Raw genomic sequence first — 27,722 nt, 5'->3', positions numbered from 1 at the left:
CTCAGTTGACGTCTCTCACAGTTATATAGAATGGTATCACATAAACACAAATCACTCCTTTGCAAACCCTCTGGAGACACAATTGATAGCATCGACACAGAGGGAAGCAAGCAGCTGTTCAGTGGTGTCACGTGTTCATCTTCCTAGACAATGTCAACAGAGCCACAGTGGCTGTCCAGGTGTTCACCAGGTAGCTTACCCTGGTGGAGAGGCCCTGTACGGCCAGTAGAGGCATGCAAAAAGGGCTTTGAGCTCTTGGGCTCTCCCTCCACCATGGGACCTGGGACAGACTCCTTTTCCCTCAACTCCTCCCCTGGCCTCAGTTCTGGAATGGGTCTGTATTTACTGCCACCCATGGAGTCCTTGGCCTTGCAATCCTCTCGCCCAGTCTGAGCTGGCACTGTAGGTGTGCAGTGCTGGGCATGGCCAGGAGTGGGTAGAGTGACATCCAGGCCAGGCCTCCATCTGCAGTACTGTAACAAGGCGCAGACTAGCCATTGGTAACTTACAGGGCTGGGGAATCATGCTGTGATTTTAGAGTTGGACTCATTTCGGAAAATAAAAACACGAAAGCAGCTCCAGGTGCACCTTTCTCTGTTGGGGGCTTAAATCTGGGTTGCTGGCCAGGAGACGGCAGTTTGGAGTAATGCTCTTCCCGCCACCGCCACCGGCACCTCAAGAAATCCCCAGGAAATGCCACTCCTCAGGATGATTTAACAAGACTGGGTTCTGGAGCTGAGACCTGGGGCGGAAACTCGGGGAGCCAGGCAGGGCTGCATGGCACAGATGCATGGAGGGACTGACCTGCCTGTCACCATTCAACTTCCTTTTGCTAGTGACAAATAAATCTATATTTTTGAGATGCCAGTGTGTTGTTTTCTTGTGATCCTGCTCCTTAGCCCCCTATGCCAGAAAGAGCCAATCCCGTCCTAAGGTCCAGCCAGGTGTTCTCCATTCCCTTCCTAGGACCAGCAGGTGTTCTCACAGTGCCTGGTGGCCGAGCCAGCCCTGCTTGCCTGCCCTGGATTGTCTGTTGGAAAGGGTTCATTTAATCCTAGGTTAGCAGAGACCCTGGAGGAACACTGCTGGGTTGTTCCCCACGGCTTGCTCAGCTCTCAGCCCACGCCCACCTGACTAGGGACAGCACCATCTGAAGTGGGCTGGGCCCTCCATCATTCAGCAATCTGAAGAAGGTAATGCCCTGGTTGAGATTCCTCTTTCCCAGCTCAGTGTAAGTTTGTGTCCGTTACTTAGAGAAGCTGACCATTGCTTCTAGTCCTGCCTGGCTCTACCTCAGACCCTTGCCCTTGTCTCCCCTCAAGCTGCCAACTCCCTTGCACCTCAGCTTTGCAGCTTTCCTACCTGCAAAACCAGGGCCCTCTGCCCCGCGCCGGCGCCGTTGCCCCGGTGCCCGTTGTCAGGGGTGCCGTTGCCACGGACGCCGCCAGGCTTCCCCGCTCGGTCCGCCCAGCGCCATGGACGACCTGCGGGTCCTGTGGATGCGCGACCGCCTGTACACCGCCTTCGACCTCAGCAACCCCAAACTGTTCGAGGATCTGTTGAACCGCGACGACAGTGAGGCGGAGGACCTCATCCTGCATTTTCTCAACCACTCGAGCGACGAGGACTCCGCCGCCGCCGTGTTCTTCTACCGTGTCCTGGTGGCAGAGGAGGTGGAGGTGGAGATAGGTGAGCAAGAGCAGAGGCCACCCTACAGCCAGCTCCCTGCTGGCATTTAGCCCTACGACGAGTCTGGGGGTCGGGGCTTCTGTTCTCATCTGTCCTCTGAGGGGCGCTGCCATCCTTGCTCACAAACCCTCAACAGTACAGGGCTGCGCACGCACCTTCCGAGACACCAAGACGGCCCAGGAGTCTTCATCCTAAAGATTCTTCCCCAAGGCTGGAGTCTGCGGGCTCAGGAGAGCTCCGCCTTCCATGCCTAGTCCCCCCCCCCCCCCCGCCCCCGCCCCGAAAAGAGGCAGCAGGCCGAAGTGCTGCCTCTCCTGGCACTCTGGAGACAGAGGCAGGATCACCTGAGGACCATAGCAAGATTGTCGGTCACCTGAACGCCATAGCAAGCAAGTGAGCGAGGAGAAAAGGGGAGAGGAAGGACAGAGAGGAACAGATACAGCATTACGACACACTAAGTTCTGCTCTCATTTATTTTTGTTTTCATTATTTATTATATTGTGAGACAGGGTCTCATAGCCTAGGCTGGCCTGAAGTTCACCGTGTAGCACAAAGTACCCTCAAGAAAAACCAAAACCAACCAACCAACCAAACAACCCACCCCACAACATTAAAAAAAAAAAAAAAAAGAGCCAGGCATGGTGGCAAATGCCTTTAATCCCAGCACTCAGGAGGCAGAGGCAAGCAGATCTCTGAGTTCTAGGCCAGCCTGGTCTACAAAGCGAGTCCAGGACAGCCAAGGGTACACAGAGAAACCCTGTCTCGAAAAACCAAACCAACCAACCAACCAAACAAACAAACAAGCCAAAGTAACCTCAAACTCAATCCTCCTGCTTCGGAGTCTCCAGAGTCTAACCTTCCTGGCCTTCATTTTTCTTCCCCAGGTGAAACTTTGAGACTGAACACATTATCCCGGGTCTCTGGGTTAGGCACATTCATTACAACCAAACAGAAGGCACAGATTCCAGGATAGGCTCAGAGGATTCTATATACATTAAAAAAAAAAAAGAAAGAAAGAAAAGAAAAGAAAAACAACAACAACAAAGCAAAGCAGAAACCTGCACCAAGACCCTAACTTCTTGCAGTCTCCAGGGACTCTGGCTAGTAGCAGGCAACTGTCCCCTGTGTTGTCTCTGAGACAAATCAGACTGGCTTTCAACTTGTTATTAGTGGCAGCTAGTCTTGAACTCCTGATCCTTCTCTTGCCTCCGGAGTCCCCCGGATTATGGACCTACGCCACCACATTGGTCTCACTGGGTCAGTTTCCAGGCTGCGCCCAGTGCTGCAAAACATACCACGGCACGGTGTACCCAGTCTCTTGCATCCTCTCCTCTTGCTTGTATCTCTTCCAGGCTGATGGTAACTGTACTACAATGCACCCTTCACCTTTGTCTGAGTTGGCACAAGTCTTCCTTGCTGGCCCCAGCACCATGATGTTTTGCAGCGACATTTCTGAGTCCTCTGAGGGGTCTGTCCCTACCCTCTGGTTCTCTTTAAAGCAAAGGTTCAACCATCTCATATGGGGATAAATGCTCTTTCTCTCTCTCTCTCTCTCTTTCTCTCTCTCTCTCTCTCTCTCTCTCTCTCTCTCTCTCTCCATTATGGTTCCAAAAAGAAGATGCCCCTTTGGTCCCTGAAGAGGAGGGTGAGGAAGAGGAGACTGAATCTCAAAAAGCAGAGGATGTTGATAAGGTCACAGGTGGGTGTCTGGAGGAACTCAGGCCACGTCTGCATGGGGAGTCTGGGGTGGAGTTGGAGGTGGGTATGCCCCCAAGGGCCACATAGCCTTATTAGGACTGCAGAAAACAATAGCAGTATCTCCTTTCACAGGTCCAGAGGTCCAAGGGCCACACTCACAGTGTCCCCCAGGGCCTTATGCCCTCTGGAAGCTCTAGGGAGGGTCCTACCTTGCCTGCTCAGCAGCTGCTGGTGCTGGCACTCTTGGCCTCTGGGCCCAGCAGTCCCACCTCTCCTTCGCTGTCATGTGGTCTCTCCCCTAAGTGTCTGGACTCTTACACTGTCACTTCTCTTAGCTAGGCAAAGCCTGAGGCAGGGTGTGTGTGTGTGTGTGTGTGTGTGTGTGTGTGTGTGTGTGTGTGTGTGTAGCTGTGTCAGTTAAATTCAGGAACAAAAAGCATCCTCTTCCTCTTCTTCCTCCTCCTCTTCTTCTTTCTTCTTCTTTTGTATTTTTTTGAGACAGGGTTTCTTTGTGTGGCCCCGGATTTCCTAGAACTCGCTCTGTAAACCAGGCTGGCCTTGAACTCAGAGATCTGCCTGCCTCTGCAAGCAGCGCTGGGATCAAAGGTGTGCACCACCACCACCTCTCAACCTTTCTTCTTTTTTTTAAAGATAGGGTCTCAAGAGTGAGTTTGGGGTCAACCCGGGCTATTTGAGACTGTCTTAAAAAAAAAAACAAAGGAAAATAAAAAAACAACCCAATACATAAAACTCAGTGTTAGCCTTCAAGCTCTAGAACATTCCAACCCTCCCTGGTTGCCAGTGGATCTGATAGACCAGAAGTATGTTGATTTCTTCTTGGTTTTTACTTTTTAAAAAGATATTTAGTTTAATGTGTTTGAGCGTGTGCCTGTATGTACTATGTGTACCTTGTGCATGCAGTACCCACAGAGGCCCAAAGAGGGCATCAGAACCTTTGCATCCAGAGCTACAGATGGTTGTGAGCTGCCATGTGGGCGCTGGAAACCAAAGCCAGGTCCCCTAGAAGAACAGCAAGTTCTCATAACCTCTGAGTCATCTTTTCAGATGCTCTCCATATTTTTTTTGAGACAAGATCTCATATAGCCCAGCCTTGAACTCTAGGTAGCCAAAGATGACCTTGTACTCCAGATCTTCCTGTATCCACTTCTGAAGTGCTGGGCGACAGGTGTGTGCCATCGCACCTGGCTATTTGTTTTGCTGAGTTGGAGATGGGGCCCAGGGGTCTACTGCTGAGTCACACCTTTAGCCTTGTGACTCTTATTCATAAATCTCTTGTAATGTTAAAAATCATGTCAGAGAGATCACGTGCTGGGCACCAGAGCCAACACGTACGTATACCTGGGAGTCACACTGAAGGATTTCCCATGTGTGGCCTGCTGTGATGGCTGCACCCTGCATCCATTGCAGAGCATGTGCTAGGTCAGGAGCCAGTGGAGGACAGGAACTGTCACCCTAAGGCTTCAGGATGGTGGGGCACCCTTGTGCCTGGCCTTCTCCACTCACACAGTGGATTGCGTTTTGCAGCCAATGTTTCGAAGCTGAGAGACAGCTCCATGACCGCCTCCCTCTTCGGTGTGGAGGATGACGATCTAGAGAAAGAGGAGACCTTGGACAAATCACATGGCAAGGTGCGCCCCGCCCTCCGTGCACGTTGGCAGAGTGCCTCAGGGGGCCACTCGTAAGACAGGGCCATGGGCACAAAGCATGCAAGCGGGCATTCCAGAATCCTGCTGTGGAGATTTCCCAGAACACCCTTAGATTTGTTGACTAGCCGAGGGACTCAGAGAGACCAGAAAAGCTGTCCCAGGAGTTCTGGCTTACAGAGAAAGGAGGGGCCATATATAGTGGCACACACTCGGTATACAGACATGCAGGCAGACAGGCAGGCAGAACACATATAAAATACATACATCTTTAAAAACCCTAAACCTGGAGCTGGGCGTGGTGGTGCAGGCCTTTAATCCCAGCACTTGGGAGGCAAAGGCAGGCAGATCGCTGTGAGTTTGAGGCCAGCCTGGTCTACAAAGCGAGTACAGGACAGTCAAGGCTACACAGAGAAACCCTGTCTCGAAAAACCAAAAATATAATAAAATAAAAATACAGAGAAATCTTTTAAAAAGAAATAAGTATACACACACAAAGACATAAGCATGATTCCCACCAAAGTCCCCAAAACACCAAACCAACCAACTATAGCCAGAGGCAGCGGGTTTCTTCCAGTTGGCTGCCCCTCCCAGCTCCCCGTCAACCTTTCCCGGGTCAGTTAATCTGATTGTCACTGAGCTGTCTGGATGGTAGAAGATGCAGGGCCAGGGTCAGCTGTCTGGAGGTGAGTTAGTGTTTCCTCCTGAGGAATGAGATGCTTCATTGGAGAGCTGCAGGCTCTACTGAGCGCTTACCTGCCGGCCCGATGGTGGCTTGTCTTTTCAGAAGCTTGTAAAGCATATCGTCAACAGGCTGGACCTGCACGTGTGCTGCACCCCCGTCCCCGAGGAGATGCTGGAACAGAATGTGGTGTTCTTCCTCAGAAGCTCAAAAGGTACCTTCACACTGTGTGTGTGTGTGTGTGTATGTGCGCTCACATACGTGCTTGTGCACATGTACATGTGATGGTGGCAGGGGTGTGTGTGTGTGTGTTGGGGTGGGGATGGGATGAGGCAGGTAGGAGTACACAAGCATGTGTCAGCAAGGTTGTCATCAGGACTTATTCTTCAGCACTTTTTTTTTTCTCGAAGACAGGGTTTCTCTGTGTAGCCTTGGCTATCCTGGACTCCCTGTGTAGACTAGGCTGGCCTTGAACTCAGAGATCTGCCTCCCAGTGCTGGGATTATAGGAGTGTGCCACCATCACCCATGTAGTCCCAACCCCCTTACCTCACCCCCACCCCCAAGACATTGTCTCTCTGTGTAGCCTTGGCTGTCCTGGACTCGCTTTGTAGACCAGGCTGGCCTTGAACTCACAGAGATCCACCTGCCTCTGCCTCTGGAGTGCTGGGATTAAAGGCATGCGCCACAATGCCCAGTTTGCAGAGTGTTTTAATCAAACTCAGAGTGGATTGATATGGGTCATCTCAGTAGCCACCTTGTTCTGGGGACATCACCTTTCTCTGCCTCCGGCGGCTGGAATTGTCGTGTGCTGCCACACACACCTGGAATTTACATGGGTTTCCAGGGATTCCAAATCTGGTTCTCACGCTTGTGTGACAAGTGCTTTGACTACTAAGCCATCTCTCCAGCCCTGAAGATGAGCTGTATGTGTGTTATAAGAATTTTATTTATAAGCCGGGCATGGTGGTGCATGTCTTTAATCCCAGCACTTGGGAGGCAGAAGCAAGCAGATCTCTGTGAGTTTGATGCCAGCCTGGTCTACAAAGTGAGTCCAGAACAGTCAAGGCTACACAGAGAAACCCTGTCTCAAACAAACAAACAAAATATCTATTTTAAAAGCTTCTATGTGCGTGTGTGTTTATGTGCACCACATGCATGCCTGACGCCCTCCGACTATTTTAGTCTCCATTTGCCCAGGCTTGGCTTAGATGCAGGTTAGTGTGTCTTGTCATCTGACTTTTTTAGACCAGAGCCTCTGAGAGGAAGGAGAGCATTTTGGGAATGTCTCCGCTACCCATCATCTCAATGCCCGGGGTCTGTTTTTGTTTAGAGGCAATCCCCGAACCCAGCGACATGAAGGAAGCGATGGAGTTCATGCCAGAGACCATGGAGTACGGCATCATAAACTCTCAGGTGCTCCAGTCCCTGAGGGACATCCTTTGCCAGGTAGCCGTGGCTCCTACACAGACACCCCCCCCCCTTCCCCCATCCCACCCCCAGCATCTCCAGGGCAGTGGCTACTTTTTGTTTTGTTTTTTGTTTTTGTTTTTAAACTGTTCTTTTTTTTTTTTTAAAGATTTATTTATGTTTACATATACAGTGCTCTGTCTGCTTATACACCGGCAGGCCAGAGGAGGGCATCGGATCACATTATAGATGGTTGGGAGTCACCACATGGTTCCTGGGAATTGAACTCAGGACCTCTGGATGAACAGTCAGTGCTCTTAACCTCTGAGCCATCTCTCCAGCCCTTGTTTTTTGTTTTTCGAGACAGGATTTCCCTGTGTAGCCTTGGCTGTCCTAGACTCGCTTTGTAGATCAAGCTGGCTTCGAACTCAGAGCAATCTATCTGCCTCTGCCTCCCGAGTGCTTGGATTAAAGGCATGCGTCACCATGTCCGGCTGGCAGTGGCTACTTTCAAAGAAGAGCTAGGGAGTTTGTTCCTGGTGACAGATGTGAGACAGGAGGTCACTAGCTGTCTGTGAGCTCTTTTATTTAACATCTGTTTGTCTACAGCCCTGGCTGGCCTGGAATCCACTTTGTAGCCCAGGCTGGCATTGAGCTCACGGGTAGTTCTCCGCCTCCTTCCTCTCAAATGCTGGGATCACAGCTGTGTGCCGCCACACTGGGCCTCTGGGGGACACCTTTCCATCCTGTGACTTCTGAGAACAGAGACACTGGCCGCTTAAGTCAATCAGGCTGTCTGTTATAAAATACCCTCAGAGTCAAACAGAATTGCTTTGGCCACATGTCACGTAACCAGCAGACCAGGGGAGCCCACTGTGACTTTCCTTGTATCAAACTCCCTCTCATCTCTGCCCCAGGCTGCCTCGAACTGCAATCCTCCTGTCTCAGCCTCCTGAATGCTGGGATTACAGATCCGCCTGGCACCGATGTGTGCGTCTGTCAGCCTAACAGGCAACTGGAGACGCTGGGCAATCTAACCCAATGAAATCGTGCATTGGCAGGTTTTCATGCCGGCGCTGTCTTTCAACCAGCACAAGTCGGAGTCAGGCCTGGGGGCATCAACTGCAGAAAACCAGGAGTTTTTTCCTTCAGAGGCACCAGAGTTACCCAGCATGGCCGGGGAGACGATGGAGTACCACAGCATCCAACTAATACGAGATGAGTTCTTAATGAATCTTCAGAAGTTTGTGAACAACATCCAGAGGACCATGCAGCAGCTGGAAGGTTCTGGCCCCTCCCCTCCCCGTTCACTCATCCTGGGAAAGCAGTACAAAAGTCCTGAACACCTATTCGTTCTGCTCATCTTAGTGTGCGATTTTTTTCCCACTGGTTTTTTTATTTTTTTGTTTTTGTTTTGAGACAGTGTTTTGCTATTTAGCCTTGCCTGTCCTAGAGCTTATTCTGTAGATGAACTCAGATGTCCACCTGCCTCTGCCTCCCAAGTTGCTGGGATTAAGGGCATGGCTATCACTGCCTAGCAGTTTGTGATTTATTTATTTATTTTGGTCGTGGGTAGGGGCTGGTTTTGGAGACAGGGTCTCTCTGTGTTAGCCTTGATTGTTCTGGATGTGCTTTGTAGACCAGGCTAGCCCAGAACTCACAGTGATCTGCCTGCCTCTGCCTCCCAAGTGCTGGGACTAAATACATGCACCACCACACCCAGCCAATTTGTGATTAAAAAAAAAAAAGATTTATTTTATTTATTATGTATACAGTGCTCTGCCTGCACACACACCTGCAGGCCAGAAGAGGGCATTAGATCACATTATAGATGGTTGTGAGCCACCCTGTGGTTGCTGGAAATTGAACTCAAGACCTCTGGAAGAGTAGTCAGTGCTCTTAACCTCTGAGCCATCTCTCCAACCCCAATTGGTGATATTTTTAACATACTATTTTATTTGTTTGGGTATTTTGTCTGCATTCAGTACCTGCAGAGGCCAGAAGAGGGCGCTGGATCCCTTGGATCCAGCTGGGAATCTAACTCACATCCTCTGGGAAAACAGGTAGTGCTCTTCACCACTAAGTCATCTCTAGGCACCCCTTTCCTTCCTTCCTTTTTTTTTTTTTTTTAGGGGTAACAGAGCTGAGGGTAACTTTTAATTTCTCACCCTCCTGCGTCTACTTCCTGTGTGCTGAGATTACAGTCATGTGCCGCAGTGCTCAACTTATACAGTGTTGGGGGTTGAGCCCTGGGCTGACCATTATATGTGCTAGGCAAGAGCTCTACCCACTGTGCCACACCCCCAGCCCAATAATTCTTGTGTCTATGCTCACCGGAAATGGGACGGTTTAGAAATCGAATGGTGCTCAGCACTCGGGAGGCAGAGGCAGGTGGATTGCTGTGAGTTCGAGGCCAGCTTGGTCTACAAAGCGAGTCCAGGACAGCCAAGGCTACACAGAGAAACCTTGTCTGGAAAACCAAAACAAACAAAAAAGAAATCGAATGGTGACATCCCTGTAGTGATGAGGTAGCCCCGAGAACTCCCAGCTGTGGCAGAAGGTAGAGCTCAAAACGAACGAACGTGAGGCCTAGCCTAGAGAAGAGGGCAGGGCCATTATGGGATGGGGGTGAGGTGGGGGTGGGGCAGGGCTTTCTAAAGGAGGTAGCATTGGGTCTCAGCTGAAAGCTGCATTCATCCCCTGCGGTGGAGTTCAGGAGACTCACTGACTGAGTCTTTGGATGCACAGTGCCTGCCTGCTCCCCACCTCCCTCACCTCCCTGAGTCCCAGAGCCTAGGGTAACGGAAAACAGAGTTGGCGAGCAGACAGCAAGGAGGAGAGAGGCTGGTTGTGTGAGGGAGTGGAGTCACCCTGGGTGCTCAGGTCTAGGAGCCCAGATAGGGAACCTGTGGCAAGGAGTCCTTAGCAGCCTGCCAAACCAGGGTGGGGGTGGGTGCATCTGCCTGTGCAGGTGTTGTTACTTAGGTGTCATTTGCTTTCTTTTTTGAGCTAAGGTCTCTCACTTGCCAGAGGCTGGCTACTCATTGAGTCCCAGGGATCCACCTGTTTTCACTCTGGGATTACAGACATGAGCCATCGTTCCTGGCTTGTATAGGAGCCCTGGGGGATTTGAACTCAAGTTCTTGTGTGCTTGTGTGGCAAACACTTTAGCCATGGAGGTGTCCCCCTAGTTCCAGTGTTTTATGTGCCTGACGTGTCCTTACTGGTTTCTCTGTTTAGTTCTGAGATATCTTGTCCCGGCTGCTTTTTTTTTTTTTTTTTAAGAGCATCCTGTTCTGGTGGTGGCGCATGTGCACATGAGTGCAGATACCAGTGGAGGCCAGAAGAGGGCATCCGATTCTCTGGAGCTGAGTTACAAGGGTTGTGAGACAATCAATAAGGAGGCTGGAAATGGACCTGAGGTCCTCTGTAAGAGCAGAAAGTGCTCTTAACCACACCTTCTCAGCCCCTGAGGAGCCTGCTTTCTTTCCTTCTTTCTTTCTTTCTCTCTTTCTTTCTTTGGGGGGTGGTTTTTTTTTTTTGTCTTTTGTTTATTGTTTTTTGAGACAAGATTTCTCTGTGTAACAGCCCTGACTGTCCTGGACTTGCTTTGTAGACCAGGCTGGCCTCGAACTCACAGAGACCCACCTGCCTCTGCCTCCCAAGTGCTGGGATTAAAGGCGTGCACCGCCGCCGCCGCCGCCGCCGCCACCATCACCACCACCACCTGGCTTAAATAGCCAACTGAGCTCTGGTCTTACGCTCAAATTGTAAAAACTCATTATGTTGCCAACCAAGGAACTTCTTAAGTAATGACATCATGCTGCTGGGCCTTAACCACCAGCCCAATCATCAGAGGGTTTTAACCACATTCCTGTGAAAGAGAGTGAGACAGAGGCAGACTAGCGACCTGATGATGCTGATGCTGATTGATTGATGATGATGATTATTAATGATGATTAATGATCGTGATGTGGTTCCAGGAGGGAAGAGCTGGGATGCACTTGAAGGCTACAGGTTTCTCCTAAGCTAGGATCTAACTAGCCACCCTCCACCAGGTGAGATCAAGTTGGAAATGCCTAGCATCAGTGTGGAGGGAGAAGTGTCGGAGCTGGCGGCCAATCATGAAATGGTGGAGGCCTTGGAGCAGTGCGTGATCAACTGGCTGAACCAGATTTCATTGGCTCTGGAGAGCCAGCTGAAGAAGACACCCCAGGTATTCTGTGCGGGGCTTGCAGGGACCCGGGCTACACCCACCTGAGGGCTCTGTGTGAGCAGGTCTCTTTTTCTTTCTGTTGTCCCCTCTCCTAAATGATGGTGGGGCCACAGCATCACTGTTAGGCCTTCGTGAAGGTCCCGTTAGGTCACTGCGTGGAGTGACGGTGCTTCTTGTGTTTAGTCACTGTTTTGTTGCTGTGAAGAAACACCATGACTGAGACAGCTCTTTTTAAATCTTTTTATTTATTTATTTTTTGACGTACGTTGGTGTTTTGTCTGGATGCATGCCTGTGTGAGGGTGTCAGATCCCCTGGAAGAGGAGTTACAGACAGTTGTGAGCTGCCATGTGAGTGCTGGGAATTGCACCAAGTCATATGGGGGCCTGGTGGCACACGCCTTTAGTCCCAGCGCTAGGGAAGTAGAGGCAAATGGATCTCTGGGACTTCGAGACAACCCAGGTTGTGATGTCTAGTTTTATGTCAGTTTGACACAAGCCAGAGTCATTTTGGAAGACAAAACCTCAACTGAGAAAACTGCCCGAGTAGATTGGCCTGGGGTGCTTTTCATGACTGATGTGAGAGGGCTCAGCTCACTGCGGCTGGTGCGGCCACCGCTGGGCTGTGGGAGAAAGCAGACTGCGCAAGCCACGGGGAGCAAGCCGGGAAGCAGCACTCCTCCATGCTCTGCTTCGGTTCCCGCCTCCAGGCTCCTGCCCGACTTCCCTCCATGAGGGACTGTGCTGTGGAGCTGTAAACTGACATAAACCCTTTCTCCCTCAAGCTGATTTTGGTCAATAGCGTTTTATCGGTGCAGTAGGAGCCCAAGACACTATCTATATAGTGAGTCACAGGTCATGCAGGGCTGCATAGGAAGACCTGGTTTCAAAAAAAGCTCAAAGAAAACCCAAAACAAGGTGTATAGCTTCTGCCTGATGACACTCATGGCTGAACTCTAGTTTATGTGTGTGTGCATACGTGCGTGCATGCACGCACACACACGCACACACACGCGCGCACACACTTTTTCTCTTACAAGCACATACACACTCAAATGCACACGCTCACGTGTATACGTGTGTACACGCGTATACACGAGCAGCATGTATATGAATACAAGCACATGCTCTCTCATAAGCACACACACACTCATGAGCACATGCTCACATGTATACATGTGCACATATAAATATACACACATGCAACATACACATGATCACACACATTCTGTTTCACAAGCACACATACTCTCGTGTGTATGCACACGTACATACATGTGCACATATACGCACACTCTTACAAGTACACATGCACACGTGCTCATGTGTATACACGTGCATGTATACACACACACACACATGCAGCATACACTCATGATCACACACAGTCTCTCTCACAAGCACACACGTGCTAGTGTATGCACACATTGCACATGCTCATGCATATACACGTGCACATGCACACACACTGTCACAAGAACACATGTGCACATGCACACACTGTCACAAGAACACATGTGCACATGCACACACTGTCACAAGAACACATGTGCACATGCACACACTGTCACAAGAACACATGTGCACATACTCATGCGTAGACACGCGCACACATACATATACATGCATATACACACATGCAATGCATGTACACACATGCACACATACATATGTACAACACACATGTGTATACACACACACACACACACACACACACACACACACACACACACACACAGGAGAGAGAGCATACATTCCTTGGTTTACACGACAGAAGATAGTGCTTGCTCCAGGGAGTTTACATAGGACTCTTCTTGGGCTTGAGGCAGTCTCCTTTGTAGCGACATAGTTTCTGGCCTGTGGGCACTACCAGGGCCTTTGTCCTGCATTCCCAGTAGAGTCCTGGGTCCACTCTGATTGGACCATGCCAGATGAGACATCCATTTGGAAGCCCTGTGCTGACTAGCCCTGTCTGGAGCAATTGGGAAGAGTGGTGGCACTGTGGAAACGGCCACGGTTGCCCACCCACGGGGACTGTGAGTGCCGTCTGTGTGTTCACCTCTCTCTCAGGGCAATGGTCCCCTGGCTGAAATTGAGTTCTGGCGAGAAAGGAATGCAACTCTCAGTGCCCTCTATGAGCAGACGAAGCTTCCGTTCGTTAGGAAGGTCTTGGATGTGATCAAGGAAGCGGAATCGATGCTCATGGCCAATGTGCAGCCTATTCTGACGGAGCTGTTCAAACTCCACATGGAGGCCTCGGACAACGTCCGCTTCCTGTCCACCGTGGAGCGTCACTTCAAGGTACGAAGGGTGGGCTGCGCTCTGGGAAGCCAGGTCTGTGAGGGACACTGTGTGATGCCAATTTTAAAGTTACATTTAGGGGCTGGGGTTGTGGAGGAATACTTTTTTGCTCTATTTGATTTTTCCAGACAGGGTTTCTCTGTGTAGCCTTGGCTGTCCTGGAACTTACTCTGTAGACCAGGCTGGTCTCAAACTCACAGTGATCCACCTGCCTCTGCCACCTAAGAGTTAGGATTATAGTTGTTGTCTTAAACAAGCAAAAACCCAAACTAAATAATTCAAGATCTTTTTTTTTTTTTTTTTTTAACTACTGTAGATTGACCCCAGCCTTTGCTCACGTGAGGAGGCGTGTGCTTTATCCTAGCTTAATTCAATATTTTAAAACTTGTCATCAAGAGCCAGGTATAGCGGGAGGCAGAGGCAGGCAGCGGATCTCTGAGTCTGAGGCCAGCCTGGTCTACATAGTGAGTCCCAGGACAGCCAGGGCTACATAGGGAAGCCCTGTCTCAAAACCAAAACCGAAACCAACCAAACAACCCCCCCAAAATTAATTAAATTAATTAATTAGAGGTGTCATTAAACATGTATATTTATCTTTCCACCACGAATTTGCGTGTATGCATGTGCATGCTTCTGTGTTTAGGCACACATGTATGTGTGCATGTGTGGAGGACAGTGGGCGGCCCCAGCTGTTCTTCAGCACCATCTCTCTCCACTTTTTCCTTTTTTCTTTTTTCTTTTTTTCTTCTCTTTTCCTTTTTTTTTTTTTCTTTCTTTCTTTCTTTCTTTTTTTTTTTTTTTTTTTGTGATGGGGTGTCTTTGCACAGTCCCGGCTGTCCTCGAGCTCACTCTGTAGACCAGGCAGGCCTCGAATTCACAGAGATCCACCTGCCTCTGCCTCCCACCACACCCAGCTTTTAAAATAAACTATGCCTATGGGTATTCTGCCTGTGTGTATGTCAGTGCACCACATGCATTTGTGGTACCCATGGAGGACAGAAGAGGGTATTGGATCCCCCGGGAACAGGAATCACAGATGGCTGTGAGCCACCCTGTGGGTGCTGGGAATTGAACCCCAGTCCTCTGGAACAGCAGCCAGTGCTCTTAACCACCAAGGAATCTCCGCAGCTCTTGCTTTGTTCTTTTGAGACATGGTGTCTCATTGGCCTGGAACTGAACCACATGGGCTAGACTGGCTGGTGCACGAGGCTCATGAACTCCACTGTCTGCGCCTCCCTAGTTCGGGAACACAAGCGTGTGTCACCACACCTGGCTTTCTTCTGTAGGTTCTGGGTCTTGAACTCAGGCCCTTGTGCTTGTAAGGCAAACACTGATCGATTGTGGCATCTCACCAGCCCTAATGCCACTGCCTCCTCCTGTCCTTCCTCCCCCTTCCTCTCCCCCCCCCCCCCCCCCCGCCCGCCTTCTTTTTGTTTTTCGAGGCAGAATGTCTCCGTGTAGCCCTGGCTGTCCTGGAACTTACTCTGTAGAACCAGGCTGGCCTTGAACTCATAGCAGTCTGCTTGCCCCTGCCTCTTGAGTGCTGAGATTAAAGGCGTGCGCCATCACTGCCTGGCTGTTGCCATGTTCTTAATTTTTATTACTCATAATTATGTGTAAGTCTGTGCACACATGCATGCAGGCGCCAACAGAGGCCCTGGCCTGGAGCTAGACTTACAGGTAGTTGTGAGCCACATGCCATGTGACCTGGTCCTCTGGAAGTGAGGTACATGTTCGTAATCACTGAGCCATCTCTCCAGGCCCTAAATATTTATCTCTCATTATCTTTAAGTATGTTCTGCATGCCTGTCTTCCTAAGCATAACATATGCTGTCTTATGGTTCGAATGAAGCTGTCTCCCATGGGTTCATGGGACTGCTGTTCTGTGAGGTTCTGGAACCTTCAGGAAGTGGAGGTCTCGTTGGAGGAAGTAGGCCATGGGATCTGGGAGTAGGGGGCCTGTTAACCTTGCAGAGCTTCTCTCAGTGTCTGCTTCTCTGCTTCCTGGCTGGCAGGAAGTGCACGGCTCTCTCCACCTGATGCCTGCAGGATGCACTTCCTCACCTCTTGCTTTTATTATGGTGTTGCGGTGCTAATTTAAAAGACTGGAGGACATCAGATATACATTTGCTTCCTGTTGCTGTGATGGGTCATCTAGGTTTCTTCCTTTTAAATCTTTATTTTTAAAAACCTTTTTTGTCGGGCGTGGTGGCACAGGCCTTTAATCCTAGCACTCGGGAGGCAGAGGCAGGCAGATCTCTGTGAGTTCGAGACCAGCCTGATCTACAAAGTTAGTTCAGGACAGCCAAGGCTACACAGAAAAACCCTGTCTCAAAAAACCAAAAAAAAAAAAAAAAAGAAATGTGTATGAATGTTTTGCCTGCATATATATCTATGTGCCATGTGCATGCCTGGTACCTTGCAGAGGGCAGAAGATGGCATCAGATCCCCTGGGACTAGAGATACAGATGGTTGTGAGGTGCCATATGGGTGCTGGGATTCAAGCCCAGGTCCTCTGGAGAGCAGCCAGTGCTCTGAACTTTGTGCCATCTCTCCAGCCCCTCAGCTATCTTTCTTTCTTTCGAGACAGGGTTTCTCTGTGTAGCCTTGGCCATCCTGGACTCACTTTGTAGACCAGGCTGGCCTCGAACTCAAAGCAATCCGCCTGCCTCTGCCTCCCGAGTGCTGGGATTAAAGGCGTGCGCCACCACGCCCGGCCTTCAGCTATCTTTCTTATGTAGTGCAGGCCTAGCTGTGCAGGCCTAGCTGCGTAGGGATGGGGCCACCCACAGTGGGTGGGGGGGCGGGGGGGCGGGGCCCTCCCACATCAATGATCACCTAAGACAATTCCTCGCAGACATGGCCACAGGTCAGTTTGGTTTTTTTGTTGTTGTTGTTTTTGTTTTTTGTTTTTTGTTTTGTTTTTTGGTTTTTCGAGACAGGGTTTCTCTGTGTAGCTTTGGCCATCCTGGACTCACTTTGTAGACCAGGCTGGCCTCGAACTCACAGCAATCCGCCTGCCTCTGCCTCCCAAGTGCTGGGATTAAAGGCGTGCGCCACCACGCCCAGCTGCCACAGGTCAGTCTGATTGAAGCGCTTCTTGAATTGAGGCTTCCTCAGTTGACCTCAGGCTGGGTCAAGCTGATAACTGACGTTAATTAGGACAGCTACTATACTGGTGAATAGGTGTGTGATCTTTTTCTTTCTTTCTTTCTTTTCTTTTTCTTTTTCTTTTTTTGTTTTCTGTTTTTTGAGACAGTGCTTCTCTGTGTAGCCTTGGTTGTCCTGGAGTCACTTTGTAGTCCATGGTGGCCTGGAACTCACAGAGATCCGCCTGCCTCTGCCTCCCTGAGTTCTGGGATTAAAGGTGTGTGCTGCTATGCATGGCTCTGTTTTAGGCATATGTAGTCACAGTACAATGTTGGAAAAAAGTTTCCTGGTGATAAATAAACCCAGTCCTGTGTGTACCACAAAGCTTAAGGCATGATCACACGGAAACTCTTTTCAAAAACACTTATGACCTCTTCCATAAAGATGGGGGTCTATTGAGTGAGAAACAACGCTTAAGAAAGGGTCTTGGGAGGAAGGGTCTGAGGTAAACAGTAGTCTGGGGAGTCAAGAGTGGCCTGGCCCTACAGAGGGCACAGAGGTCGCCAGCTGTGAACCACATCCACCCCAGCCTTCTGTGGGGGGCACAGGTGATACATCTGTTTGAAGAGGGAACCCTGTGTGTTTAACACTCCCGGTTTCCCTAGAGCTTGTCTCTGAGCACAAGGGCCTCTGGGCCCCTACACTAACCCTCATCTACTGCTGGTCAAGTAGCACCAACCTGCACAGACCCACGGGGTGGGGGAGGGGTGGCGCCTCTTGATAGAGAAGGAGAGGAGCAAGTGGACCTGACAGAAGTGTGCTTGAAAGATAGAATGTGCCACCCTTGGCATATATAATATAATATACACTGGTGTGTGTTTGTGTGTGTGTGTGTGTGTGTGTGTGTGTGTGTGTGTGAGAGAGAGAGAGAGAGAGAGAGAGAGAGAGAGAGAGAGAGAGAGAGGAGACACAGAGAGAGAGAGTTAGTTTTCTGGCCTTGAGGTTAAGCCCCTCCGCTGTCCCCCTTTGTCCCCTCTGTGTGGCTTCGGCAGAACATCACGCATGGCTCCAACTTCCATGTGGTCCTGGACACCATCCCGTCCATGATGAGTGCCCTGCGCATGGTGTGGATCATCTCGAGACACTATAACAAGGACGAGCGGATGATCCCGCTCATGGAGCGCATCGCCTGGGAGATCGCCGAGCGCGTGTGCAGAGTCATCAACCTGCGCACCCTGTTCAAGTGAGAGGCGGCAGGGCCAGCTGGGGCTCCTTCCGGGAGGCCAGCAGCTCTGGCCAGGCTGTGCTCAGTTCAGGGCTGGGGACGGGACTCGCTGGGAGAGCAGGTGCCCAGTGCACTGAGGGCCTAGCTTTTGGCCCCAGCACTTCAGAATAATATTATGGAGATTCAGAAGCTTGCGGTACACTCTTGAGGCTAGCTATCATGTCAGTTGGCTGAAGAGTATTCTCTATGGGGCATCTGCCATTCTGGCAGAGGGCCTGGGCTCCGTTTCTCGCACCCACAGGCAGCTTACAGCCTCCTGACTGCAACTAGAGCTCCTGGGGATCTGGTGCCCACTTTCTGGCCTTCTTGGGAACTGTGCTCATGTGGGTATAGACAAACATAGACACATCATTTTAGAATATATTTTAGAAGGAACGTCCTCGTCATCTCCCAATGAAGGCAGTCTCTTCAAACCTCCTCCCTCTTCAAGTCCCAAGGCCTGGAGATCATGCCACACAAAGTCTTTTCTGGGTAGTGTTACACTCAGCTTGATCTCTCCAAGATTTATCCCTGATGATATGCATATATAATCTGAACTTCCTCCCTTTTCACGATGAAGTAACGTTCCATTGTTCAAATATAGCATGCATATTGTATTTACACAGTAAAATACACAATCCATATGTGATTATATTGTGTAACACACAATTAGGTGTGTGTATGATTTCCCCATGCTTAAGTTTTTTATTTATTGTTAAGACAGATCTCATTATGCAGCTCTGGCTGGCCTGGAACCTGCTATGTAGATCTATCTGCCTCTGCCTCCCAAGTGCTGGCCTCAAAGGTTTGTGTCACCATGCATGACCTATTTTTACTTTTATGCATGTGTCTGGGTGTGCGTCTATGTAAGTGGATGCACATGTGTGTGCAGGTACCTGCAGCAGAGGCCAGGAGAGGCCATCGGATCCCCTGGAGCTCTAGTGACATGCACTGTGAGCTGCCTGCAGTGCGTGCTGGGATTCGAACTCTGGTCCTCATGACAGAACAACACATACCCTTATAGGCTGAGCAATGTTTCCAGCTGCACACGCGTGTGGTTTTGGTCTGGGACTTTGCTCCTTAGTTATACTTTGAGAGACTGAGGCTGAGGGCCAGGGAATGCTAAGTCCTGGGCCTGTCACATGTCCAGGGAGGTGGCAATTTTTAACTGTTTTGTGTGAGCATGGTGGGAGGAGCAAACCCAGGGTGTCATAAAGCTAAGCACTTGTATTGCCACTCAAATATACTCAGCCATTTCCTCACTTTCCATATGGTCCACGTGGGTGAGTTCAGCTCCAGGCAGGGTCTGCTCAGGGTTGCAATGACCACGGTGGCCACGAGACAGGCACCAAGGCTGCCCTCCCCCCTCCTCACGTAGCTGTGCTTTCCAGGGAACCAGGTTGGGTGGCTATTGGGGGACTAGCCAAGCTGGACCACTTTGAGGCCCCTTTGTGTTTTTGTACATACATTGCGGTGGCTCACGAGGAAGCGTTCTCTGAGGAGGACATGGTTCCAGGGAGGTCCAGGATGAGAGTTCTCTCAGAAACAAACGCCCCAGGGGAGCACGGCTCAGATGTGGGCAGCCGCGCCTTTGCTTAACAGGGAAAACAGAGCGAATGCCCAGCATAAGACCGTGGATGCCAGGAACACCCTCAAGCTATGGAAGAAAGCCTACTTCGACATCAGAGCCAAGATCGAGGCTTCCGGTCGGGAGGCGCGGTGGGAATTTGACCGGAAGCGGCTGTTTGAGAGAACAGACTACATGGCCGGCATCTGCCAGGACCTCACAGATATCCTGCAGGTAGGAGCCACTTCTTCTGAGGTGCCTGTGGGTCGCCTGGTGGAAGGAAGCATTCTGGCCTTTGCACTGGGCATGCCGTGGCGATCTGAAAGGGCCCAGGAGAGCAGAGTGTATAGGTGTGGCTGTCTTTGGGTATTATATAGATTATAGGTGTGGCTGTCTTTGGGTATTATATAGATTATAGGTGTGGCTGTCTTTGGGTATTATATAGATTATAGGTGTGGCTGTCTTTGGGTGTTATATAGATTATAGGTGTGGCTGTCTTTGGGTGTTATATAGATTATAGGTGTGGCTGTCTTTGGGTATTATATAGATTATAGGTGTGGCTGTCTTGGGTATTATATAGATTAAGGTGTGGCTGTCTTTGGGTATTATATAGATTATAGGTGTGGCTGTCTTTGGGTATTATATAGATTATAGGTGTGGGCTGTCTTTGGGTAATTATATAGATTATAGGTGTGGCTTGTCTTGGGTGTTATATAGATTATAGGTGTGGCTGTCTTTGGGTGTTAAATAGATTATAGGTTGTCTGTCTTGGGTATTATATAGATTATAGGTGTGGCTGTCTTTGGGTGTTATATAGATTACAGGTGTGGCTGGTCTTTGGGTGTTATATAGATTATAGGTTGGGCTGTCTTTGGGTATTATATAGATTATAGGTGTGGCTGTCTTTGGGTGTTATATAGATTATAGGTGTGGCTTGTCTTTGGGTATATATAGATTATAGGGTGGCCTGTCTTTGGGTATTATATAGATTATAGGTGTGGCTGTCTTTGGGTGTTATATAGATTAATAGGTGTGGCTGTCTTTGGGTAATTATTAGATTATAGGTGTGGCTGTCTTGGGTGTTATATAGATTATAGGTGGTGGCTGTCTTTGGGTGTTATATAGATTATAGGTGTGGCTGTCTTTGGGTATTATATAGATTATAGGTGTGGCTGTCTTTGGGTGTTATATAGATTATAGGTGTGGCTGTCTTTGGGTATTATATAGATTATAGGTGTGGCTGTCTTTGGGTATTATATAGATTACAGGTGTGGCTGTCTTTGGGTGTTATATAGATAGGTGTGGCTGTCTTTGGGTATATATAGATTATAGGTGTGGCTGTCTTTGGGTGTTATATAGATTATAGGTGGCTGTCTTTGGGTTATATAGATTATAGGTGTGGCTGTCTTTGGGTATTATAGATTATAGGTGTGGCTGTCTTTGGGTATTATATAGATTACAGGTGTGGCTGTCTTTGGGTGTTATATAGATTATAGGTGTGGCTGTCTTTGGGTATTATAGATTATAGGTGTGGCTGTCTTTGGGTGTTATATAGATTATGGTGTGGCTGTCTTTGGGTATTATAAGTTATAGGTGTGGCTGTCTTGGGTATATATAGATTAGGTGTGGCTGTCTTTGGGTGTTATATAGATTATAGGTGTGGCTGTCTTTGGGTATTATATAGATTATAGGTGTGGCTGTCTTTGGGTGTTATATAGATTATAGGTGTGGCTGTCTTTGGGTGTTATATAGATTATAGGTGTGGCTGTCTTTGGGTGTTATATAGATTATAGGTGTGTGCTGTCTTTGGGTATTATATAGATATAGGTGTGGCTGTCTTTGGGTATTATATAGATTACAGGTGGCTGTCTTGGGTATTATTAGATTTATAGGTGTGGCTGTCTTTGGGTATTATATAGATTATCGGTGTGGCTGTCTTTGGGTGTTATATAGATTATAGGTGTGGCTGTCTTTGGGTATATATAGATTTAGTGTGGCTGTCTTTGGGTGTTTATATAGATTACAGGTGTGGCTGTCTTTGGGTGTTATATAGATTATAGGTGTGGCTGTCTTTGGGTATTATATAGATTATAGGTGTGGCTGTCTTTGGGTGTTATATAGATTATAGGTGTGGCTGTCTTTGGGTATTATATAGATTATAGGTGTGGCTGTCTTTGGGTATTATATAGATTATAGGTGTGGCTGTCTTTGGGTGTTATATAGATTATAGGTGTGGCTGTCTTTGGGTATTATATAGATTATAGGTGTGGCTGTCTTTGGGTGTTATATAGATTACAGGTGTGGCTGTCTTTGGCTGTTTTATAGATTCTTCTTTCTTCCACCCTTGTCCACCATTTCAACCCCCTCACACTAGATAAGAGAGAATAAAGGGTAGAGAGCGAAGGAAAGAGATCCTTGAGTAAAGCCAGGGGTTGGGAAAGGGGCGACATTACCGTTAGAGAGGTGACATTACCGTTAGAGAGGTGACATTACCGTTAGAGGGGCAACATTATCATTAGAGGGGCGACATTATTGTTAGACTGCTTCTTGCTGATTAGAGGTGTCAAATTTGATCTTTATTGTCATGATATCTAATTTCTTCTTGTTACTTTTCTTTTTTGGTTTTTTGTTTTTGTTTTTGTTTGTTTGTTTGTTTGTTTGTTTGAGACAGGGTTTCTCTGTGTATCCTTGGCTATCCTGGACTCAACTTTGTAGACCAGGCTGGCCTCGAACTCACAGCGATCCACCTGCCTCTGCCTCCTGAGTGCTGGGATTACAGGCATATGTCACCGTGCCAGCTCCTCGTCTTGTTTCATATTTGCACACAACTGCTTAACAAACCCTGGTACCATGTCCAACAGCACCCAACAATACCTAACAACCCCCTCTTGGGGCTCTAGCACTTATATACCCTCTGAAAAGTCCCCAGAATTCCAAACACCACACAATTGCAGAAACTGCCTGCAGCTGGCAAAGATCACATCTCTGCTAGAGCACAAGGCAAATCATAGTCAGCTGCTGCAGACAGTCTGACGCGGCCCCATACCCGAGACCTGGGATTAAAGTGAAAACATATCATATTTCTATGGGTTGTTGGTTTGTTTTGAGACAGGTCTTGTAGCTTTGGCTGTCCTGGACTTTGTAGACCAGGCTGGCCTTGAACTCTCATAGACCCGCCTGCCCCTGCCTCTCCGAGTGCTGGGTTTAAAAGCGTGCACCACCACGACCGGCTCTATTTCTGTGTTTTTTAAAGAAGCCAAAATTTCAAAAAATTGTCACCATATATATTCTAGAATGTATCACTGCACCTCAGGACTTTTATGAGTGTGTGTATACCTAGGCTGTCTGGCCAGTGACCTGCAGGGACCTGTCTGTCTCCGCCTCCCCGGTGCTGGGATTACAAGTGTGAGCCACCAACCTTGATGATCAGAGTCCCGCCACTGTGACCACTCTCCTCCCCTACCCATAACAGCGTGACTGCCCTTGATCGCAACTGGCTGTCTGAGAGGGAGAGCGAGGCGGGTGGCAGTGAGCTCAGTGAGAACAGACTCTTGGGAGGCAGGTTTCAGGGAAACAGCTTGTTTAATGAGCGGGGGGGGGGGGGGGGTGAGTAGGGGCTATGGGGGGGTGTTTACCATTGGCCAAGGCCACGATGCTGAGGGTACCTCATGGGTGTAAGGGGAAATTCCAGATGCTTGCTGGATATGACCTTATAAGGAGAGAGGAAGTTAACCTGACTGCAACTACCGTGACTTCTTCAGGTGCGGGCAAAGGTGAGGGGCACAGGACTGAGTTCAACATGCAGGCCTGGGGCACGGGAGGGGGTGGTCCCACTCCCGCTGTTTTCTAGAAGAGATTTCCGGGGTTGGACACATCTGGCCTCTGCTCCTGCTCTGGACAGGCTCTCCCTGGTTCTACAGTACCTCAGCCCCAAGGGTAGGCATTCTTCTTAGTGACTAAGTCGTCTTCCCAGCAGGCTTTGCAGCTTGTCTTTGTGTCTGACCTCCCTCTGCAGGCAGACCACCTCCTGGGCTCTCTTTGTCCTGGGTACTTGCCTGTCCTGGCTTTGAAACTCCCCCTTTCCCTCCCCTCCTCTTCCCACTGTCCCCTCAGGCCTCAGCACCCTTTGCCTCTTTCTTCTCTTCCTGCTACCCACCCACACACAAGACACAGACACAGACACGGACAAACACACGCACACACATGCACGCACATGCACATGCACACACGTGCACACATACACAGGCACACACACATGTGCTTAGTGTGTGACTGGGTGGCTAACACACTGCATCCTTTCATCCACTTTGCGCTCCCATGGCGGGCCCACAGTGCGCCTGCGCTCACACCTACCTCTGGGGAAACAAAGCGAGCAAGATGGAGGGAAACCAGGGCCAGCCACATCCCTGCAGCGGCTGGTACAAGACAGGGGTGCCAGGCCCCTGCTGTCAGTAATCTCTGGTATAGCAAGTGAGGATCTGAGCTCAGAGCCTCAGCCCCAGCATCACAGCCTGAGCTGGGAGCCTGCTGTAACCCTAGTGTGGGGAGGGGGGCGTGTTGGATCACTGGGGTTCAGTGACCACCGGGCTTGTTGAGTCCTAGAGTCCCAGGCTCAGTGAAAGATTCAAAATAAAACAAAAAACAAAAAACCAAGGTGAAGATTCTGGCTGCCTCTGATTCTTTTTTTTATTTTTTAAAATTTGTTATTTTTTGGCTTTTCGAGACAGAGTCTCTCTGTGTTGGCCTTGGCTGTCCTGGACTCACTTTGTAGACCTGGCTAGCCTCAAACTCAACAGCCATCCGCCTGCCTCTGCCTCCCAAATGCTGGGATTAAAGGCGTGCGCCACCAAGCCTGGCCCCTCTGCCTCTCATTGTTTTTGGTTTTTTGTTTTTGGTTTTTTTTGTGTGTGTGTGTGTGTGATTAACAGGACTTTTGTTGGTAGTAAACTAGAGCAAATAATCAGAATAATACATATGTACTATTCAGTACACACAATAAAAGTTAAAGAAATTCAAAACCTGTATAAAACAAGAGAGAGAGAGAGAGAGAAATCATACAGCGTGAGAGACACAGGCATAAAGGTCCCTCTCCATCTTTGATTACACTTGTCTCTGTACCCAATAGAACTTACTGCACTTAGTAAGCCATGCAGACATTCTCTTGGGACCCTTTTCCTCCTACTGGGTTGCCTTGTCCAGCCTTGATGTAATGGGGTGTGTCCGGTCTTCCTGTAGCTTGTTAGGCCATGTTTGGTCAATGTCCCCTGGAGGCCTGCTCTTCTCTGAGGGGAGGGAGAGGTGGGACGAGGGAGAGCCTGGGGGAGGGGAGAAAAAGGAAACTGCGGTCAGGATGCAATACACGGGAGCAGAACATGGAACTTTTAAATTCTTTCTGTACATTTTATAGTACTTTTTTTTTTTTTTTTTTTTTTAGGACAGCATCTCATGTAGCCCAGGGTAGCCTCAAAGTCTCTTTGTCATTAAAAATCTTGAATTTCTGATCCTCCTGCCTCCACCTTCCATGTGCTGGAATTACAGGCATACCCAGCCACAGCTGGTACGTGTGGTGCTAAGGATCGGAACCTGGGGCTTCGTGCATGCTAGGTCAGCACGCTATCAACTGAGCCACACCCCAGCCCCAGTGCATCTTTATGTGGAGCAAAGTCAGCAGGGAATCCAAATATAAAATTGATGGGTGTGGTGGGGCACACCTTTAGTCCTAACACTGAAGAGGCAGAAGTAGGTGGATCTTGGTGAGTTTGAGGCCAGCCTGGTCTACCTAGTGAGTTCCAGGCCGTCCAGGGCTACACAATGAGACTAAAACGAAGCCGTACACACAGCAACATCGTCAGGATAACGGAGATTCACAGGCCAAGTTGAGCTGTTTTTAGCTCACACCTCACCAATACCCCTCCCCTTCAACCTGATAAAGCTACCAAGAACTCTGACTCACCTTCTCTCTGCTGTTCTGTTTGTTTGTTTGAGACAGGGTTTCTCTGTGTAGCCTTGGCTGTCCTGGACTCACTTTGTAGACCGGGCTGGACTCGAACTTGCAGTGATCCACCTGCCTCTGCCTCCCGAGTGCTGGAATTAAAGGCGTGCGCCACCACGCCCAGCCTCTCCGCTGTTCTTTATGATGTCATGTTTATCCAGAGTGAGAAAGATACAGAGGGTTGTGAGCTGTCGTGTGGGTAGCTGGGAATTGAACCCAGGACCTCTGTAAGAGCCTCCAGTGCTCTTAACCACTGAGCTGTCTCTCCAGGCCCCAGGGCCTCTGAGTCTTCCCCTGTGTGCATGGGAGGAGGCTGTGTGTTGGCACTCTTGGGATGCTGTCTGTCTCTGGCTAGAACGCTCAGAGTAAACTGAAGGATGCTTGCCCCTTCCCGTTCTGTCCTGCCACCAGGTTATGGAAGAATTTTACAACATATTTGGTCCAGAGCTCAAGGCGGTGACGGGGGACCCCAAGCGAATCGACGACGTCCTTGGCAGAGTTGACAGCTTGGTCACCCCGATGGAAAGCTTGAACTTTGACCCCTTCAGCATCAAGTCCTCCTCGTACTGGAAATACGTGATGGAGGACTTCAAACTTGAAGTTCTGGCAAGTGAAAGAGCCATCGTCCCCTATGTTTAATCAAGCTTACTGCCCTCCTTTTAAAGATCTGTGTGTATGTGTGTGTGTGCATGCAAGCGCGCTCCCATGTGCATGCTGCACGCATCTGTGCTCTCAGGCAGAGGCCGGAAGAGAGCTTCTGTCCTGCTCTGCCACGCCCCACATATTGCTTTCTCTCCCTGTGTGCAGCCTCAGATTTCCTCCGTGAGCCTGAAACCCATCAGATGCTCCTGTCTCTGCCCCAACCCTCAGAGCCGGGGATGCAGGTGTGGCCAGCTAGGCTTTTTAATGTGTCCTGGGTCCTAGCTCAGCTCCCCAGGCTTGCACGACACACACTTTCCCAACTGAGCCAGTTCCCCAAGCCCAGGCAAGTTCCTGTGATTGGATGACAAGTTTCATCAAGACTGGACAGCGACCTGTCCCAAGCTCCTGAGTCCCACGCCCTGATTGCTTGCAACACCATGACCGCTGTTGCTTTTCTCAACTTTTTCTTTTCCTTCCCCTCCCTTCTTCCTCCTCCTCCTCGTCTTCTGGCAGGTTATTGAGAAAGAAGCAAAAAATTTTATTGACGAATCTTTCAAAACGCTTCGGTCAGCGGAAGCGGCCTTCGACATGCTGTTAAAGTTTAAGCACATTCGCTCCCGGGAAGCCATCAACAAGCAAATGATGATGAAATTTAATGACATCCTGGCACAGTACTGCAAGGAGGTAACTGGGAAACCCTCGGCTGCCCCCGGCCAGTGAATGCGTGGCTCCAGCCCAGCCCAGCCCAGAGACATACTCCTTTTTAAAATGCACATCTGCCGGTGGTCACCTCTAAAACAGATGAATGGATTTCAAATAATTCAATCAAATATGTATATACAGGGTATGTGTTGGTTTATTGGCCAACAATAAAGACTGTTTTCCCATCTTATTTAAAATTTCTTGACATGCCCCCCCCCCCCATTTCCCACCAGTGCTGGGGATGGACCCCAGGGCCTCAGCAAGCCCAAGGTTCTCAACTTAGGTCTTTTTTTTTTTTTTTTTTTTTTTTTTTTTTTTTTCTGAGACAAGGTCTCTCTGTGTAGCCTTGGCTGTCCTGGACTCGCTTTGTAGACCAGGCTGGCCTTGAACTCATAGCGATCCACCTGCCTCTGCCTCCCGAGTGCTGGGATTAAAGTGGAGAGCCACCACCGCCCAGCTCTCCACTTAGATCTTACCTGGCTGACAAGGGCACCCAACTTGCTTTCCAGATCGACATTGTTAATAAGATCTTTGTGCAGAACCTGGACAGCCCGCCTCTGTACAAGAACCACCCTCCTGTGGCAGGCGCCATATGCTGGGAGCGCTCCCTCTTCTACAGGATCAAACACACCATCCTCAGGTTCCAGGAGGTTGAGGAACTTCTGGACAGCGAACGGGGCCAGGAGGTATGTCACCGCCTCTGCTGGCTGCCGCCTTGGCTGGCCAGTGGCATGGCCGTGCTTGCAGGCACCATTTCCTGAGCCTTCGTATCTATGGTTTCTTCTTGCCATTCTCTCTCAGCGCTCAGC

General features: G+C 49.5%; 1 protein-coding gene across 1 annotated transcript in view; it reads left to right on the top strand.

Moving 5' to 3' along the window:
• Positions 1-1,457: 1,457 nt before the first annotated feature.
• Positions 1,458-27,722, top strand: part of Dnah10 (dynein axonemal heavy chain 10) — a 121,154-nt gene continuing 94,889 nt past the window's right edge. The window contains 13 exon segments of the mRNA XM_051161444.1: positions 1,458-1,689; positions 3,305-3,388; positions 4,933-5,036; positions 5,839-5,947; positions 7,066-7,181; positions 8,204-8,426; positions 11,201-11,358; positions 13,426-13,656; positions 17,799-17,989; positions 19,613-19,811; positions 25,981-26,175; positions 26,725-26,895; positions 27,423-27,599. Of these exon segments, the coding sequence (XP_051017401.1) occupies positions 1,476-1,689; positions 3,305-3,388; positions 4,933-5,036; positions 5,839-5,947; positions 7,066-7,181; positions 8,204-8,426; positions 11,201-11,358; positions 13,426-13,656; positions 17,799-17,989; positions 19,613-19,811; positions 25,981-26,175; positions 26,725-26,895; positions 27,423-27,599 (2,172 nt within the window). The 5' untranslated portion in view covers positions 1,458-1,475.

The sequence above is a fragment of the Acomys russatus genome, chromosome 19 (assembly GCF_903995435.1).
Source record: "Acomys russatus chromosome 19, mAcoRus1.1, whole genome shotgun sequence".
Taxonomy (NCBI): Eukaryota; Metazoa; Chordata; class Mammalia; order Rodentia; family Muridae; genus Acomys; species Acomys russatus.
This window is presented reverse-complemented; position numbering and strand designations above follow the sequence as displayed.